General features: G+C 34.3%; 1 protein-coding gene across 9 annotated transcripts in view; it reads left to right on the forward strand.

Moving 5' to 3' along the window:
• Nucleotides 1-20,454, forward strand: part of XRCC4 (X-ray repair cross complementing 4) — a 285,350-nt gene that overhangs the window by 12,767 nt on the left and 252,129 nt on the right. For all 9 annotated transcript variants that reach the window (XM_003123760.5, XM_003123761.4, XM_005661540.3 and 6 more), the window contains 2 exons: nucleotides 13,277-13,425; nucleotides 20,071-20,246. In XM_003123760.5, the coding sequence (XP_003123808.1) occupies nucleotides 13,287-13,425; nucleotides 20,071-20,246 (315 nt within the window). In that variant the 5' untranslated portion in view covers nucleotides 13,277-13,286. The remainder of the gene's footprint in view (nucleotides 1-13,276; nucleotides 13,426-20,070; nucleotides 20,247-20,454) is intronic.

The raw sequence follows: 20,454 nt of genomic DNA on the forward strand, positions 1-20,454 counted from the left end.
CATCCATGTTGCTGCAAATGGCATTATTTTGTTTCTTTTTTATGACTGGATAGTATTCCATTGTGTATATATACCACATCTTCCTAATCCAATCATCTGTCAATGGACATTTGGGTTGTTTCCATGTCTTGGCTGTTGTGAATAGAGCTGCAATGAACATGTGGGTGAATGTGTCTTTTTCACAGAATGATTTGTCCAGATATATGTCCAAGAGTAGGACTGCTGGGTCATATGGTAGTTCTATGTATAGATTTCTAAGGTACCTCCATACTGTTCTCCATAGTGGTTGTACCAGCTTACATTCCCATCAACAGTGCAGGAGGGGTCCCTTTTCTCCACACCCTCTCCAGCATTTATTTGTAGACTTGTTAATGATGGCTGTTCTGACTGGTGTGAGGTGGGATATCTCATGGTAGTTTTGATTTCCATTTCTCTAATTATCAGGGATGTTGAGCATTTTTCCATGTGCTTGTTGGCCATCTGTATATCTTCCTTGGAAAAATGTCTATTCAGGTCTTTTGCCCATGTTTCCATTGGGTGGTTGGCTTTTTTGCTGTTGAGGTGTGTAAGTTGCTTGTATGTTTTAGAGATTAAGCCCTTGTCCGTTGCATCATTTGAAACTTTTCTCCCATTCTGTAAGTTGTCTTTTTGGTTTTTTTTTTTTAGTTTCCTTTGCTGTGCAAAAGCTTGTCAGTTTGAATAGGTCCCATTGGTTTTTTTTTTTTTTTTTTTTGCTCTTATTTATGTTGCTTTGGGAGACCTGAGAAAATATTCATAAGGCTGATGTCAGAGAATGTTTTGCCTGTGTTCTCTTCCAGGAGTTGGATGGTGTCTTGTCTTATATTTAGGTCTTTCATCCATTTTGAGTTTAGTTTTGTGCATGGTGTGAGGGTGTTTTCTAGTTTCATTGATTTGCATACAGCTTTCCAGGTTTCCCAGCCATACTTACTGGAAAGACTGTCTTTTTCCATTTTATGTTTTTGCCTTCTTTGTCAATGATTAATTGACCATAGGTGTCTGGGTTTATTTCTGGGTTCTCTATTCCATTCCATTGGTCTGTATGTCTGTTTTGGTACCAGTCCCACACTGTCTTGATGACTGTGGCTTTGTAACATTGCCTGAAGTCTGGGAGAGCTATGCCTCCTGCCTGGTTTTTGTTCCTTAGAATTCTTTTGGCAATTCTGGGTCTTCTGTGGTTCCATATAAAATTTTGGATTGTTTGTTCTTGTTCTGTGAAAAATGTTCTGGGTAACTTAATAGGGATTGCATTGAATCTGTAGATTGCTTTGGATAGTATGGCCATTTTTACAATATCAATTTTTCCAACCCAGGAACATGGAATATCTTTCCATTTCTTTGAATCTTCTTTAATTTCCTTGATTAATGTTTTATAGTTCTCAGCATATAAGTACTTTACCTGCTTGGCCAGGTGTATTCCTAGGTATTTGAATTTTTGTGGTGTAGTTTTAAAAAGGTCCCTTTTTTAAAGAAACAAGCTCACATCAGTGGGCATCTTTCTTGATGTTTTGCATTTATGTTTCAGTGGACATTCTTCTACCTTGGCCAAAGAGGAATATTCATGTAGGCAGAATTGAATTTACTAATATGTATATCACTTGTTAATTAAAGGTTATTTTCTTTTTTTTTCTTTTCCCACTGTACAGCAAGGGGATCAAGTTATCCTTACATGTATACATTACAATTACATTTTTTTCCCCACCCTTTGTTCTGTTGCAACATGAGTATCTAGACAAAGTTCTCAATGCTATTCAGCAGGATCTCCTTGTAAATCTATTCTAAGTTGTGTCTGATAAGCCCAAGCTCCCAATCCCTCCCACTCCCTCCCCCTCCCATCAGGCAGCCACAAGTTTCTTCTCCAAGTCCATGATTTTCTTTTCTGAGATGTTCATTTGTGCTGGATATTAGATTCCAGTTATAAGTGATATCATATGGTATTTGTCTTTGTCTTTCTGGCTCATTTCACTCAGGATGAGATTCTCTAGTTCCATCCATGTTGCTGCAAATGGCATTATGTCATTCTTTTTTATGGCTGAGTAGTATTCCATTGTGTATATATACCAATCTTCCAAATCCAATCATCTGTTGATGGACATTTGGGTTATTTCCATGTCCTGGCTATTGTGAATAGGGCTGCAGTGAACATGCGGGTGCATGTGTCTCTTTTAAGTAGAGTTTTGTCCAGATATATGCCCAAGAGTGGGGTTGTGGGGTCATATGGAAGTTCTCTGTATAGATTTCTAAGGTATCTCCAAACTGTTCTCCATAGTGGCTGTACCAGTTTCCATTCCCACCAACAGTGCAGGAGGGTTCCCTTTTCTCCACAGCCCCTCCAGCACTTGTTATTTGTGGATTTATGAATGATGGCCATTCTGACTGGTGTGAGGTGGTATCTCATGGTAGTTTTGATTTGCATTTCTCTTATAATCAGCGATGTTGAGCATTATTTCATGTGTTTGCTGGCCATCTGTATATCTTCTTTGGAGAAATATCTATTCAGGTCTTTTGCCCATTTTTCCATTGATTGATTGGCTTTTTTGCTGTTGGGTTGTATAAGTTGCTTATATATTCTAGAGATTAAGCCCTTGTCCGTTGCATCATTTGAAACTATTTTCTCCCATTCTGTAAGTTGTCTTTTTGTTTTCTTTTGGGTTTCCTTTGCTGTGCAAAAGCTTTTCAGTTTGATGAGGTCCCATGGGTTTATTTTTGCTCTAATTTCTATTGCTTTGGGAGACTGACCTGAGAAAATATTCATGATGTTGATGTCAGAGAGTGTTTTGCCTATGTTTTCTTCTAGGAGTTTGATGGTGTCCTGTCGTATATTTAAGTCTTTCAGCCATTTTGAGTTTAGTTTTGTGCATGGTGTGAGGGTGTTTTCTAGTTTCATTGCTTTGCATGCAGCTGTCCAGGTTTCCCAGCAATGCTTGCTGAATAGACTTTCTTTTTCCCATTTTATGTTCTTGCCTCCCTTGTCAAAGATTAATTGACCATAGGTGTCAGGGTTTATTTCTGGGTTCTCTATTCTGTTCCATTGATCTGTCTGTCTGCTTTGATACCAGTACCACACTGTTTTGATGACTGTGGCTTTGTAGTTTTTTAAAGGTAATTTTCAAGGCATTACATTGTTGTTTTTAGTGGATCTACAGATTTGTTATTGGTATTTCATTTTGTGAATATTGAATTCCTCATATGATCATACTCTTAATAGTTTTTTTATTTTGGTCTTGTAATTTTTTTTTTTACATTAGAAATGCAGCAACTTCATCTATTATCTTCCATATATTTAACACATCTCATCCTTATTTTTTTATTGGTACTTTGACTCACATCTAGTAGAATTATATACTACTTATATTTTAATTATAATTTTGTAGAACTCTATTTTGTCATGTTTTCTTAGCTGTATTTAAAGCTTCTGAGGGATGGTATCATTACTTTTTTTCCCCCTTTTTTTAATCTGCTGGGTTCTTATTGAGCACAGTTTGCCCATAGTACTTCCTCAGAGAATGTCTGACTGGTAATGAAGTTGAATTTTTGTAACTGGCTTCCAGATTGATGTTGGTTCATTATTTCTTTTTTTGCTTCATTATTCAACTTAATGGGAAGTTTTGGTTTTGTTCTATGCACTGACTCTGAAACTAACAACTTTGGCTTTTCAGATCAGAAATTCTGCTTTGTAAAATTAATCTCTTCCACAAAACTTCATTTGTTAGTAAATATTTTATTCTTTGGGGAACGTGTTTGATTAAAAAATTATTTTTTAAAGCATGTGGTATTTTCAACTTCCTTCTAATGAGAAAATCATCATTGATAATCTACTTTGAACATTGTTGGTGACTTCATTATGTTTTATAGGCAAGAACATCTCAAATATAGTCCTATTTCAGAATCTTTTTAGGATTTGTTTCAGAATTGATGTTATGTTGTAGTCAGAAAAAGATAATGGATTGATTAATCTTTTTTATTAGCATGATAATGCAAAGAGCCACTTTCTTAGCTGTGAGGCCTTATTTTTTTTGCTCCCTGCTGCAGATAGTGACTGCCAGAACCTGCCGTTCCTCACTGGAGAAACACAGCCTGCTAAATTCTGATACCTTAGTAACAATTGACTTCTAATCTAGGTCCACTTCATTGCTTGCTTTATTCAAATGTTGGAGAGATCAAAACATGGGAAGTCAGCAGAGGTGGTAGAATTCTGAAGCTATTAGAGTTCTATACTGTAATCAGTAGCTCTATACTGTAAACTCACTGATGAGTGATCCACTGGGCATAGTTCAGCTGAGGGCTTCTCCCATCAGGAGGAAGAGCTGGCACAGTCTCTCTGAACATGACGATCCTGATATCTTCCCAGTGTTATACGTTTCCATTTTCTCCACTGGGGGAATAAGATGATTGACAGCTGGGATCCTTGGAAGTTGGTCATAACTGCTTTATGTGCTCCTGCACCTTGAAAGGACAGTTGGTCTCTAGGTATAGACTAGGGGTGGGGATTTTAGGAGAGGGAATAGCATAAGTGAAAGAGCAGCTGTGATGGTGGATTCAGAATTCCACCTCCCCCTTTAGGTCTTAGATCCTTATCTCCTCCTGAAAGCTTCCCATGACTGTCTGAGTGTGTCTGATCAGGTTTCCCTTGTTATCTCTTAATACCTCTTTATGGCTCTTACCACAATGTGTTATAATGTGTTTATTTGACTCTCTTCACAAGAGTATAAATGTTCTGAGTTCAGGGGGTATGTCTATTTTATTCACACTTCTGTCCCCAGCACCTAGCATAGTACCTGGCATCTGGCAGGATCTAAATAAATATTTATACTTGACTTGCCGTATTTCAGAAGTCACTCTATTTGTGAGAGGCCAACCTCAAAGATCAAATTTGTTAGGTAAAGATTTCCTATTCCAAGAGCTTGGGGACAAAAGAATTGGTTTGAGATTTAGCAGAGGATATACGCTGTTAGCTTTAAATAAAGCTGGATTGGGGCAGTTTTGTTTGGCACATTAGAGGGTTTTCCAACACTACTAACTAATTCTTCTCCAACACCAACTGTGTGTCCAGTAATTCAATAATGACACTGTCTACCTGGAGTTAGTGTCAATTTACACAAGCTAAAGGGCTCAGTCCCATAAGACTGCACTTACTTCAGATTCCAGTTGGCACGTCCTGGGTCACTCATTTTTCTGAAATGCTCTAAGTTGGCGGTTCCCATGACCATCTCCTCAGGTTTGATACTTTGCTAGAATGGCTTAGTGAATTTGAGAAAACACGTTAGTTTTATATACTGGCTTAGTACAAAGGACCCAACTGAGGAACAGCCAAAGGGAAGAGATGCACAGAGGTCAGAGTGCAGAGTTGCAGTGCCCTTACTGGGCAGGCTGCTCTCTCAGTACATTGATGTGTTCACCAACCCAGAAGCGTCCTGCCTCCCCTCCACTGCCATGTCCAGTTTCTTTGTTCCAGAGCTTTTAGAGAGCTCTAGCTACACATTCTTTTCTGGAGTTGGGTTGGGCATTGGACTGAAAGTGCCAACCCTTTAATGTTTTGGCCTTTCTGGTAACCAGTCACATCCTGAGGCAATCTAATGACTCCACCCAAAGTCAGGTCATCAGCATAAACACTGGTGTGAAAGGGGTTCATGAAGAAAGGCGCTCCTGTCACTCCAGAAATTCCAAAGGGGTTAGGAACTCTGTTGAGGACAAAGACCGAATATATTTCTTACTATACCACACATATTCAGTGTTTTAAAAATAAATGAGCCAATTTTTGAAAGTCATGTGACTCCTGTGTAAAAATAGGGATTTGTGTGTTTTTCGAATAATCAGAATGGCGGGCCACCGAGTACTAGTACTTCCCCACACTAACAATCCTCACTGAATAGTGGCTGCCACCTTTATACCCTCGCTTGTAGTTTTCCATTTGCCCCAGTCCCTGCTTTTCATGCAGTGGATACACATAGGTTTGCTTAAACCTAACCTGCATAGCCCCTGGAAGCATTAGGACTTAGACTGTTGGTAAATAGTACAGGGCTAGATTTAAATTTTATCAGGTACAGAGTTTCATTTCAACTTGAGAATTGTATCCCCCAAAGGGACTCAGAATGGAATCTTTTATCTTGGAACTTCTTCTCACTAGAATTGTCCACAGTATATTCAGGGATGTGGTTGAAAATGACTTAGACTCAGCATTTACAGCATGGGAGATTAAGTATGTAATTATCCATCCACTTAAGTATGCTAAGTCCTCATGTGCTTTTTATAACTTTCATTATATAAACAATGTGAAATTGCTATTTTTTATAAGTTAAAAAATGTTAAGTATTGGTAGTTTCATATGCTTCCTGAATATTTTTGTATGACTGAATTAGGTAGGGTTACCAGTTGAAAATATGTTGTAAGTTTTTCTCAGGATTAACTCTCATTCGTACCCCAATATTATCATTCATCCCCTTGTTTGCTATTAGAATAGGCAGATAAATGGGTATAGTTGTAAGTAAATAGTGGATTTATGAGTGGAGGAGGTTTAGTGCAAGTCTTGTTTTTTTTCCATACAAGTGCTTTTAGTTATATGTCAGTTCTGAGTAGCACATTTTTTAAGTAGAAAAGACTGTACATAAACTTAACTGATGGTATTTTATAGGAACATCTTCACTCTTCTGAAATTAAAATATGAAAGAAGTGTTAAACCTTTGAGGCTTAAGAAATCATGATTACTAAATTCTTAGTGAAAAAATACTATTGCTTAGCTAATTCCAGGTACTATCTTATCTCTTCATGTCTGATAAGTGTCATTCTCACATGAAATCCTGCAATTAGAAGTGAAGTGCTCTTGTGAAAGTTTAGAAAATTTCCAGAATGCTATGTATATACTCTGATTCTTTCTGCCAAGGTTATTTGTAATCAAGAGTGTCCATTTGATGGATATAAAGGAAGTCATAGTCTTGGAACTTTGGGTCCAGTTTTATGGGCATTTTGGATGTAGGTGTTAGATTTTATGTGGGAAATTTATAGGGACCATTTTATTGTTTTTTAATACTTCATCGGGTAAGAGAAAAGAAAGAGGAAGTGGAATTTAAACAGATCACTGAAACTAATGATTAATAATGGTGTTCGTAAAAGATAAGCAGAGGAAATGAACAGTAATATGATATTTGGAATGCCAGCAGCTGGCATTCCATATCATAAGAGGTAATTGAGAATAGACTATGACCATGGCAAAGAAGCCTTATTTTTTAGACTTATTTTATAGTTCTAAGGCTTTATTCCTGAAGCATCAGATTGTTAATTTAATGTCTTCCTCGAACATCAGCTGTATATGACAAGTTTGTGAATAAGATTATGCCAGCAATCTTAATTGTATTTTATTCTTAGGGTAACTGACCATCCTGGTTTGCCTGAGGTTCTTGAGAGGTTTCCTAGGACATGGGGCTTTCACTGTTAAAACCAGGAAAATCTCAGGCATGCCTGAACAGATGGTCACCTTACTTTTGTTTCAAAATTAATAGAATGGAGAAAATCCTGACATAATTAGAAAGGTATTTAATAATCCTGTAAATTCTTTACACTTAGTTTAGAAAATTCTAACTTGAAAACATTATTTTAGAAAAGCATTTTTTTTTTTTAATAGAGGGTTAAGTTTCGTTTTAATTGTTTTGGAAGTTTAAAGGTAAATTGGTTTTGTGATCATTTTTCAAAAAGACCTTAATTTACCCTTTGGTCAGGTAGATACCAACCAACAAGTTGATATGCTATTAATGAAAATGCTGGAGGTAAATTATTCATTAAAAATACTCAATGTGGGAATTCTGCTAAGATGAATACGAATAGTCAATGCTTTTTAAAAAGTACTAAACAAATGAGAATATAGTCCTCTTCTTTACACTTAACTTTCTGAAATTGTCACGTTTGTCTTAATAGAAGTGAATATCCCAATGTCTGTTGCATAAATTTCTTTCCTTTTTAAAATTATATATGGCCAAATCCTTGCATTTTAATAATGTGATAGAACGTTTAAAAATTTTATCACCACCCTTTTATTTTTCCTTGCCTCTTTTTTTTTTTTTTTTAATAAAAGGAAGGTCAAACAAAATAATGTGATCAGGAATCTCATTATAGACCATTAACAGCCTGTGCTATGTGCTAATCTTTATTCTGAACTCACTTTAGGTATCAGCCTACTTTTCTCAACAGGGGGGCACTTAAGTTAATTGCTTCATTAGAAACATGCATTTAGCCCTTTCTGCTCTGTAAGTACAACTCCTTGGCATAGCTGTAGAAGTTTGAACACCTGCAACCCAAGCAACTTGAAAGGAAGCCATAACTTACTATAAAGGAAAATAAAAGAAGCTCAAGTTCAGAATGGTGTTATCAATGATACAGTGTTGTCACTAACTTGAGCTGACCTAAGAGAGTTGGCTTCTGCATTGCTTCTTATCAGCATCCAAAAGGGCATACAAAATTCTTTGTAAACTAATTTAAAAAGTGTCTTGTTTATTCAGAAGCAACTGTGAATGGTATTTGTTCAGAGTCTAGATCACATCAATTGCATACCAGCCAACAACTTATTTCTCTTCTAAGAGAGAAGCCAAGTATCAAAGACACAAAGTACTAAAGATAAGCTTCTCAATTCTCAACTGTTCTGAGCTCTCAATAAAGCTACTGATGTACAAATTGGGGTGGGACCCAACTGTTTCCACCTGCAGGCTTGTCTTAGATCCTTGGCTCTGGCTAGGAGAGGTGCTGATACTAGTCTGACCTTTAGTGCCCGTAGAAAACAAAACACAGTCTTTCTTATGGCCCTAATCAATCAGCCCTTCTGAAGATGATTCCACCCCCTTTCTTCAAGTACTAGTCTTGGGGCAAGAAAACCATGGCTGACTATTCCCATTTACGGTGCTGGTGAAAGCAAAGAGATCCTTGATTTGCTCTTACTGAATTTTAAAAGACATTCCAAGTCATCCTTTTTTCTGCTTCCATGGTTGAGTCTTAGGTATTTTGTCTGATACTTAATGAGAGGGTGACCTCAGTAAGTAAAAGAATGAAATGCTTTCAAAACTGGTTCAAATAGTGTATAATCAGGAGATTAAGACTCAGTTGATGTAAAGAAAACATTTATAAGGCTACTGAGATATAAAATGCTTATAGAATATTGAGTTATTACATTTTGTTTATTAAATATGTCAAGTGCTTAAATATGGCCCATATGTAGCACCCAGAATTTCAAATCTGAGTTTACTAGAATAGTAGATTCTTTAAAATAAAGTTATTTAGTTTTTATGATGAAAACCTAGAATTAATTGGAAAATCAGAAGATAATTGAAAGACAAATCATTCGAAGATATTACAACTATTTTGACCCCTAAATGTCTTTTTAACATTATTGAGATTAAAGCCTTTTATATTATTGGGAAAGTAGGATTTACTAACAGGCATCTGGAATACTGAATTTTAAATTAACTTGTCTCTATAATTAAAAACTTATTAACTTGTTTCTAATGTGCTAAGAAACAGCAGTGAACCCAATTGCTATTTTAGAGTAATTCTAAGTTGCATTAATGCTAATGGCCATTATTAGCTATTATTGAGGCACATTTAAGAAATAGTCTCTGTAAGTGTATGTGTATCTATGTGTGTGTATATAAATTCTATAGGAGCAAAAAGTGACTTTCATCAGTAGTTTCTATTACCTTTCTCCTCAGAATTGTGGGTTTTGGACCCATTAGAGTTATGTAAGCATCTAAGTATGTCTTTTTCAATGATTGACATACAAAAACAGTAACACATTTTCCAGTAATTTTCAAATTTAAGAACTACAGAGCATGTGGGCAATTTACTGCATGTTAAGTGTATTGGCTAATTGATCTAAAAGAAAACAAGTGGATGAAGTATGTCAGAATTAAGTACATCTAGGCAAAGAAGACCTCAATGTAGGAAAAATTTTTGACTAAATGAAATATTTAAAAGTAATTGTATTTTTTTCCAGTGATTATGATGTAATCATACCTACTGATTGACATATTTTAATGCTTAATTGATGTGGCTACAAGGATGGTTGTTTTATAATTGTCTTTTTTCACTGGGAAGAAGATTAAGTAATTTTCTGAGTAAACTTTAGACATTAGAATTATTGCTAGCATCAATTTGGAGGTGCCTTACACTCTTTTAATTTTAGATTTTTTTCTTTCATTCTGGAAGTTTCCTTGCTTCCTTGTGCTTTCTACTGTAAGACAGTGTAACTGTAGCATTCTATAATTAAGCATTCCTCTAACCTATGGGAGATAAAGTTAGCTTTGTTTTGTGAAGAACTAACAGAATGAGTTATTTTTATTTTCATGTTCAATTGTTGAGAAAAATATAATTTTTTATGTGAACATAATAGTTTTAGATTGAAAAAGCAAATTTAAACAATTTAAAATTTGCTGTTATTAAAGCTTATTAACCAGTTATTGATAAAATGTCAATTAAAAATCTACCTTTGGATTGCCATAGTATATTATTTATATTGGTCATAAAAGGTTGAGGAAATTTTATACTCCCTCCCAAATAAAAGATTAAAGAATGTTCTTTTAGTTTTTTGAGGATCATGTAGTAAGAGATTTATGCTGTGTGAATAGACAATATTTCTCTCTAGTCTTTCATCATTGAAGAATGTACTTTATTCCTGGATTTTATTTTTTATAATATTTTTTCTTTGCATATGTATAATTTTTAGGGTATTTCTTTAGTTTTGTTTGTTAGTGTCTATTGCTTAAGCATATCTTAATGAAGTACACATGGCCAAAGGATATTCCAGAATTCGTCTTTTGCTTTGAACTAAATACTATGTGTCATTCGCAGTCTCATAAATTTGAGGTCAATCTGGGCAAGATTCTAGAGTGAATTACCAGAAGAACAGTTTTTGAATTAATAAAAAAAGAATCTGTAATCATTAGAGGTGAGAGTAGGATCATCTTAATTTACTTATTTCCTCCCTTCCCTGCTCCCTTCCTTTCTTCCTTCCATGGCATTGCTGGACTGGCAGAGTAGGTAGATTTTACAAAGGATTCTCCTGATACCCTTGTGACTTAAATGGAGGTATCAGCAGTATACCCACCCTTAGTATCAGTAGTAACTGATTTCTAAGAGAAGCTTATTTCTAATGGTAAGCCACAGAAGTCTATTCTTGATCTTGTCCTGCTCAACATTTTACATAAATTATTTTAATACTTAGAAGAAAGGCTTATCAAAATTTTAAATCACAAGGTCAGCAATAGATTATAAATGTGGTGGATCATAATAACAGAATTAGCATTCACTGTAACCTTCACAAGCCAAATATAAACATGAAATTTCATACCTGCAAAAAAATAAACAAATACAAATAGTGAACCTTGTACACATATTTGGTAACATGACTTATGACAAAAGTAATATAGCATTACAGTTGAGAAAGCATAGTCTTTAATATGTAGTGCTGGGTCAATTATATATCCATATAAATATGGAAAGAATATATTTTGAACCTTTGCTGACAGGATGCACAAAAATCACTTCCAGAGGGATTTCAGATCTAAATGTGAGCTATACAATTATACACCTTTTAGATAAACATAAAACATCTTAATTACCAAAGAGTTCTTAAGCAGGATACAAAAAGTATATGTTATAAAAATTTTGATAAGTTTTAACTTCATGAAAATTAAGTCCTTCTTTTCATCCAAAGATACCATTATGAGAGTGGAAAGGTAACTTATAGAATGGAAAAAATATATTCACAGTGCATAATACCTATAAAAGGATTCATATCCAAAATATAAAGAACGAATCAAAAAGAAAGTAAAATATCAGTAAGAACATCAATATAAAATTAAACTGAATAAAAACATTGGCAAGATTTAATAGATAATCCACAAAACAGGATATTAAAATGCCCAGTAAAAGTAGGAAAAGAATTTAGCATTTTTGCGCATCAGGGAAATGTGAATTAAAACCATGATGTAACACCCACCAAAATGTCTAAAATTATAAAGATGAGAAGTGTTGGTAAGAACATGAAGTGATCATAACTCTCATATACCAAGTGTGTAAATTGGTATAAACCTTTTAGAAAACTTTTGGCTGCGTGGTACTAAAACTGAACATGTGCATATCCTCTGATCCAAAAATTCCACTCACGGGTGTACAGCCAACTGAAAAGTCACTTGCTAGCATGTTTACGGTAGCACCATTTGTGAGAGTCAAAACCTGAAAAATGGTCAAATGCCTGTCAGTAGTAGAATGGATAAATAAATTGTGCTATATCCGTATCATGGAATACTGTACAACTATGAAGATGATGTAGAACTCTGAGAAACAATATGAATGTATTTTTCAAACACAATTTTGAACAGAAGAGGCTAGACAGAAAATAAAATGTGCTGTGTAAAAGTACAAAAATACTCAAAACTAATCTGTTAGAATGGTTATTTGAGGACATAGTGACTAGAAGTGGGGTATTGTGAGAATAGGTTCTGTATTGGCAACGTTATGCTTCTTGGTCTAGGTACTGTTTATATGGATTCATTTCATTGCAAAACTAGCCAAGTTGGATTTTAGATATATGCTTTTTTCCCTGTATATAAGACTCAAATATAAAGTTTCAAAATGCAAAAAAAAAAAAAAAAAAAAAAAAAAAAAAAAAAAAAAAAAAAAGACTTATTGGTGTAGGTTGTGATAACTTGATATAACTGATCTCTACTCAAGGGCACTTCTGTCTCAGTGGGCAGAGTGAGTCCTGGGAATCCCATTCTTAGACAAGGCATGCTAGGATATTGCCAACTCTTGAGTTCTAAGATTTTCTTTTCCTCATCTTTGTGTTTATTCTCTCTTCTCATTTCACAGTCTTTCTCCAGTGACTAAGACACTTGGTCAAATTTATAATCACATTCCAGTCCTAAGATTTATTCATAGATCACTCACACAGTTCTTAATGACCATTTTGTTGTTGTTGTGGAGAAAGAGGCTATTGACACGTGGGAAAAATGTTATCTTTATATTATTGGAAACAGTAATTTTTAATCACTTACCTAACTTGGGCAAATCATTTGCCGTTTATGAGTTTCTGCTTATTGGTAAAAATTGTGAGTCAATATTGAATAGAACTATGTTGCTGAGTTTGATGGTTGGCTATTATACAGCTTTTTGTTTTACTTATTTCCTTGGTGCTTTGTATTACTAGGAGAGCAATACAGAAAACACACTGTTTGATGGAGTTTCTTACAAATGTATTAATTTTATCCTTTTATAATAGGTGACCAGAAATGGAGAGAAAAGTAAGCAGAATCTATCTCACTTCTGAACCTGAAATAATTCATTTTCTACAAGTCGCTTGGGAGAAAACACTAGGATCTGGTTTTGTTATTACCCTTACTGATGGGCAGTCAGCATGGATTGGGACAGGTAATATCAAAAGCAAATTTCTTAAAGAAATATTTCAGTAATGTGCTATTCTTCAGCCCTCAGTGATACTTCACATTAAAATGTTTCTTTAATAGATATTGGTTAAAATTAACATGATTGCTTTTACTTGCTATTACTGTCTAATTTACACATAAACTTGTAATATAATGCCATTTTCTATAAGTTACATTAATAGAAGGATAGAGAAATAACCCTTTGAGTCTTATTACTTGAAGTTGGTCAGAGTTTTTAAAATTATCTCTTTATAAAAAAAAAATAAAGAGTACTTTTTACATGTATCTTTTCACAGGACCCCAGGGAACTATTGGGGTGCACAGGAAGAAGGATTGCCTGGGCCAGGACTTGGGAGAGTGGGTTGGTGGTGGTTTTCATTTTATTTCATATACTTATATTGTTTGACTTTTTTTCCAATAAACATGTACTACATTCATAATGCAACAAAACAGAACTCATAGACTAAGACTTTATAAACCAAGATTCAAGTCTGTATGTGGGATTTTGGCTATTATTATTTATATTTGAAATAGACTTTTGATTTTTTCTTTTTTTTTTAATGGCCACATCTGCAGTATATGGAAGTTCCCAGGCCAGTGATTGACTCCTAGCTGCAGCTGCGACCTTCTCTGGAGTTGCAGCAGTGCTGGATCCTTTAACCACTCTGCGGGGCTGGGGATTGAACCCACACCTCTGAAGTGACCCAAGCTGCTTCTAGACTTTTGATTTTTAAAATCGTTAGTGTAATCTTTAAAAAAGCCTAAAGGCCCTGAAATCATTTATTAACATTACAAGTGTAAAGTCAAAATATTTAGAATTATGTTTTACTTATATAGCAAAGTTTTAATCTACTTTGAAAGTATTTTATTGAAAGATTTTATGTTTATGCAATAGTCATTTCTAGAGTTAATGTTGTAAATGATATTTTAGGTAGAATAATTTTGTCATGTTAATTTATATTCTATTTGCCTATTTATCATCTATCAACTTTTAAAATATTTCTCCAAAATTTGTTATTGTAATTATTATATCCCCTTTTAAAATCACAATGCATTGTGAAGTGTTGCTTTTTCTTAAATGGTACAGATTCTGTTATACAAAATAGTCAAACTGCATTTATACTTGCAGAGTTTTTGAGTTTTTTTCATTCATTTTTCATGACAGAGCAAGGAATGTTGTTACAAGTATTGTAAAATAAAGAAATTTTTAGGATAATGTTTTCAGTAACTGTTGTGGTATCTATTTAAGTTGCGAATTTCTACGTAAGAAAAATCAGTTATTGGTTGGTTGTTGCAATGCAAAATAGAGGAAAATTTGTCAGGTTAGTTCTCTGTTTCCTGGTGAAGGTGTATTCAAATGACAGTAGCTCTGTTTGGGGGTGAATAGTATACTGGATTGAAGATCATAGCAGTAAGTTAATACCATTTTTCTAGGAGAAAAGAGCAGTTCCAATAGCACAGCCCAGGAATCAGATCCTAGGTGAAATGGTTGGTTGTATGTAAGGAATACTGTATTTATAACATAGGTATTTCCAGTTAACAGGTGGCATATTCTGTATAATGAGAGGTTATGGTCAGAGGAAAGACCTTGCAATGTTTTAAGAGCCTTACTTATCAAAAGAAAAGATTAAATTTTAATCTAGTTAATTAATTTCATTCACTAAGGCAAAAAACAGTAAAAATATGTTGTTTGAATTTTTGTGTCATTAAGGATCAGGAAAAGAAAACCAGTACTGTGATTAACTCTTAAATCTTAATTTAACCAGAAATTTAAGTTGATTTTACATTTATGGAACATTTTGTTTATTTCATACAAAATAACTGGCGGTTGTCCTTAATATTATTAATAATATTGTTTTGCTAGCCTAGATCCATTGAGAGCAAGGGACAAATCTGATTCGTCAACCACTGTTCATAATTATCTAGACCAGTACGTAGGACATATGTGCTCAATGGATATTCTTTGAAAAACAATCAAAGGATGCCTGAAATATATAAAACTAGCTAAGGAAAAAAGAGAAAGTGAAACCATCATTTTTAGAGCTAGCGTATTTTTTAATGAAAACTTCAGTTTCATATTTACTTATTGTTGGCATTGATCATAGATGCAGTATGTTTTACCGTTTGTTTTTTAGCTAATGATATATAGTGTGATAAAAATATGAAATATAGTGTGATCAAACTTCTGTATCCTTTGGTGGGTTGTTAACATTTGAGCTTGCTATTTTATACAAGTTTTCAAACAGAAAATTTTATAGTACACTAGATATGGTCATTTGTTCTCAAAGACATTGAAGTTTTAGATCTCATGAATGTTTTATACTTTTTAATTATTCACTTCTATATTCTTGTGTAAATTTCAGGGACAAAATATGAAGCCAAATAATATCATATTGTTTCCATGTTAAGGCTTATACATAAATCTAATTTGGTTCGGCACTTTACAAATAGACAATAACGTGATTAAGAACATTAAAACAATTAAATAATTGAAACATGAAAATGAATTTCCTTCCTATACCTCATCCTGTTTTTTTGTACAGGTTTTTCATTGCTGCAACCTTCAATTTGGATAATTTTTTTTCTTTTCATTTCAGTGAAATTAAAAGGATGTGGGGTTCTTTTTAATCTCCCACACACTAAACTCACTGATTTCTTTTCCATTAGCAATGTTTTATCTAATGAATGTTTTGGGGTCTAATTATCATGTGGTTTATCATCACTTCGACATTATAGAGGGTTATATAGGGTAAAGTCACAAAGTGGGTTAGTGATCGATGACTGTTATGTGACTTTCATAAGAATCACAATCAGCAGTAAGAAACTTGTATCACCCTTTTCTGGAGCAGTTTAAAAAAAGTTCATTGAAGTGTAAATTAAGCTTTGTTAATGCATTTAGTTTCAAGTAATTATATCCACTTACATTTGTTTTAAACATTGATGTACTTGGTGACTTTTATGGAGATTATGTGATAGAACTCAGTAGAAAAATGATTTTTTTCTTTTGGTTGCACCCCTGGCATTCAGAAGTTCCCAGGCCAGGAATCGAACTCACACCTCAGCAGTTCAGCAGTGACCACAGCCATAGCAGTGACAATACTGGATCTTTAACCCCCTGAGCCATCAGGGAACTCCCCAAAAAAGGATTTTTAATGAATGAAGTAATAAAGTGGGTCCGTGATTTGGTGACTTCGTAAGTCTGTGTGCCTTCTCAGCTCCACCACAAACTTAGGATATACAGTCTTTTGATTCATTATACATAAGGATCCAAAATAAAGAATATTCTTTTCTTATTTACATCTCTACCTACCTACAAATAGTGTTAAAATGATGCTTTCTTGGCTCCTACCTGTCCAAGAACAAGTAATTGTATTTTGGTCACATTGGCCTGCTCACTTTTTTTTTTTTTTTTCCTTCCCATTTTTTTTTCCCCATATTTTGTGGTTCAACTGTATCCTTACTGAATTTCTTTACTTCCATTGCTTTTATCCCTGGTCACTGAAGTTTTTGGAGCATTGAAGGCTTCCAACTGTGCTTCTTCCAGCACAAAATTCAAAACCAGTGACCAAATTGTTTTGCTAGGATTGAACTTCTAAATAGGCAGTCAAAATTTCACTTACAGGAAATGATTAAGTAAGCTTTTTTCTTAAACCAACGCTTTTTTTTTTTTTTTTTTTTGGTCTTTTTGCCTTTTCTAGGGCTGCTCCCACGGCATATGGAGGCTCCCAGGCTAGGGGTCAAATCGGAGCTGTAGCCGTTGGCCTACACCAGAGCCACAGCAACGTGGGATCTAAGCTGCGTCTGCAACCTACACCACAGCTCACAGCAACGCTGGATCCTTAACCCACTGAGCAAGGCCAGGGATCGAACCCGCAACCTCATGGTTCCTAGTCGGATTCGTTAACCACTGTGCCACGACAGGAACTCCCTGACACTTTTTAAAAAAGTATTATTAGAAAGAATTTCCTATTATATATATATTTTTTTCCCTCAGGAATGAAGTATTTCATAACATTTAAAAAATTTTTTTAAATTACTCAAATGAATTTATCAAGTATTTCGTAACATTAACCAATGCAGCATTCCCAGATGGAGTAACAGAAGTGTAATATCGAAGATAATATCTAAAAGGGTATCTGCAAAGATATCTAAGATGTCAGTACTTGAATCAAGGTTCCATAAGGCTGGTATTTTTGTCTGTCTAGATATTGTCTCTCTGATGCCTAGAATAGTGCCTGGCACATAGTAGATGCTCATTAAGCATTATGCAATAAATGAATTGAATCAATAGATTCTATTAAATATTTTCATAAAGGTATCTTTTCACTTTAATAAAATTTAGAGTACTTTCTACTAGCCGTTTTATCAGTAGATATACTTTCTTTTGTGTGTTTCCTTATAGATTTTTCTATAGTTGCATTAAAGATTGTTTCTATAGATTATTTTCTATTTTTCAATGAAATAATTTCTCTAGGTCCTTATAACTCTTAAAACATTTACAAGCCAAAAATATGAAATTATTCCTTAGAGAGGAAGTGATTGCCTTCTTAGTTTTATGTTATTTTTTACGAGCTAATAGGGTATTTGAAATGTCAGTAGATTTGATAGTAGTGATCATCTTAAATATGCGTATGCTTCAGAGAGAGAAAAAATATGTGGAAGTATTTAGAAGTTGTAGAATCTCACAAGAATATTTTTAGGAGTTCCTGTTGTGGCTCAGCAGTAACGAACCTGGCTAATATCCATGAGGACATGAGTTCTATCCCTGGCCTCGCTCAGTCAATTAAGGATCCGGCATTGCCATGAGCTGTGGTGTAGGTCACAGAGGTGGGTCAGATCCCATGTTGCCGTGGCTGTGGTGTAGGCTGGCAGCTATAGCTCTGATTCAACTCCTAGCCTGGGAACTTCCATATTCTGTGTGTGTGGCCCTAAAAAAAACAAAAATAAAAAGAATAATTTTATACTTACCTTTTTTCAAAGGCTGTGCTGAAGCCCATATTTCAGTATGAGAACTTATCAAATATTGATCATGAAAAATATATGGATGTATTCCAGACTCTCTTCCTCATCGTGGGGCTTCTAGACACTTGATAACATATGGAGCAAAGTTACAAAAGAAGTTATATTTTTAAGAAATCTTTAATCAAAGTTTTATTATTTTCTCTACTCTTTCATACCAATGCATTTTTTTAATATTATGAAAGGAATTTATCTAGTGTCCCATATCTTTGCTTTACCTTAAAACAGAACAACCAGAGAGACATACATACCAATCTCAGTCTTAGCACTTAGCTACTTCATGACCCGAGGCCATTAATTGATCTCTTGGAGCCTCAATTTTATCATTTGCCAAATGAGAATCTCTATCTTTCACTGTTATAAGGAATAAAATAAATAAATGTAACCTTTAAATATAAAAGTTTAGATCCATGTGGATCTTGCATCATTGTGGTAGCCTGAGTTGACACAAGAACCAATCAACCATTCTGAAGAAATATTAGGTTAGATCTTGTGATTTTAAAAGCAAACAGACATTCACATTGCAGCTTTAATGGAAGGAAGGGAAGTCCCTAGGTGCCATGTGTGAAGAGGTATCTGAAAATCAAAATGGTTAATGGGAACTCAAGAACTATAGGTTCATGGGATATCTGAAGTAGGTATACATCTAAATGACTGTGACTGTGGTATCTAAGTGGAGTGGCATGTTGAAATTTTAAGCTTCTTAAAGAATTGGAGCTGAGCTCTCAAGATAAAGAAACCTGGAGGTGAGCCTGTTAATGAAGTCATCTTTAAAACCAACCAACCAACCAACCAACAGAACAGAACGAGAATGTGTCAGCTCCCAGAAGAAATGGAATTAATATCCTAGGAACTATGCATAGATACTAATCTCAACGGGATCTTAAATATGTTTAAATCTTTCACATATTTAAAGGAAAGGTGTGGTAAGGACAAAATATTATGAAAAAGAAATTAAGAGAGTATCTAAAATTGAAAATATTATTGAAGTAAAAATCTCTATGGATGAGTAAAACATCAGCTTTAAATGTACGTAGATGAGAGAACTGGAAGCCAGAAATGTGATATATGTCGTAGAGGAGACAGTAAATATTAATTCCTTACCCTTTCCTTCTTCATCAACTCCCTTCGTCCACTGTTTTTGTTTTTAGCACATGAGAAGATGAGAAGAAGGAATTCTGTTTTTACTTTGACTGCCCATCTGAATAAGAAATAGCCTGTTTAATCCCTTTAATAGTTGAGGCAAGGAAGAAAGTTGTAAAATACTGAGTTTATTAGTCATGATAGGAAATAACTTCTCTGCTGTGACTTCGGAGCAGGTATACAAGATGGCTGTTTCTGTGATAATTCATAATGCATTTGTATCATCTGAGGACAGAAAGAATGCTTTTCAGATGAGATTTGAGACTAAGTCAATGTATTTCTCAAAAATTAAGAAATAACTTAAAAATGTGTGATGTGGGGATTGATTGTACTTTTTGTTTAAATTTCTGTTATATACGTACATAAGTAATGTTATGTAAGTAATTAGTAGCAACCAGTAAACATTTATTCTTATGTTTAGAAATTTATTTTCACATAAATAAAACTTTTTAATTAATATTTCTCATAGTTTCTGAATCAGAGATTTCCCAAGAAGCTGATGACATGGCATTGGAAAAAGAGAAATATGTTGATGAACTGAGAAAAGCATTGGTGTCAGGAGCAGGACCAACTGACACATACAAGTTTAATTTTTCAAAAGACTCTTGTCAATTCTCCTTTGAGAAGAACTTGAAAGATGTTTCAGTAAGTAAAACTTTCCATAATACTCTTAAGTGGTAAAATGTCAGAGCACTTATTGGCTTATTGAGAAATTATTTAAGTAACTAGCATATTATTCCCAGAATACCTCAGAAACAAAAGTTTGAAAAGTACTTGATTTCCAAGTTGGAAGAATGCTTCAAAGTTATAGTTATTAAATGCTTTATATTAATGAATTGTGAAAAAAATGTTG

Source organism: Sus scrofa, chromosome 2, assembly GCF_000003025.6.
Source record: "Sus scrofa isolate TJ Tabasco breed Duroc chromosome 2, Sscrofa11.1, whole genome shotgun sequence".
Lineage (NCBI taxonomy): Eukaryota > Metazoa > Chordata > Mammalia > Artiodactyla > Suidae > Sus > Sus scrofa.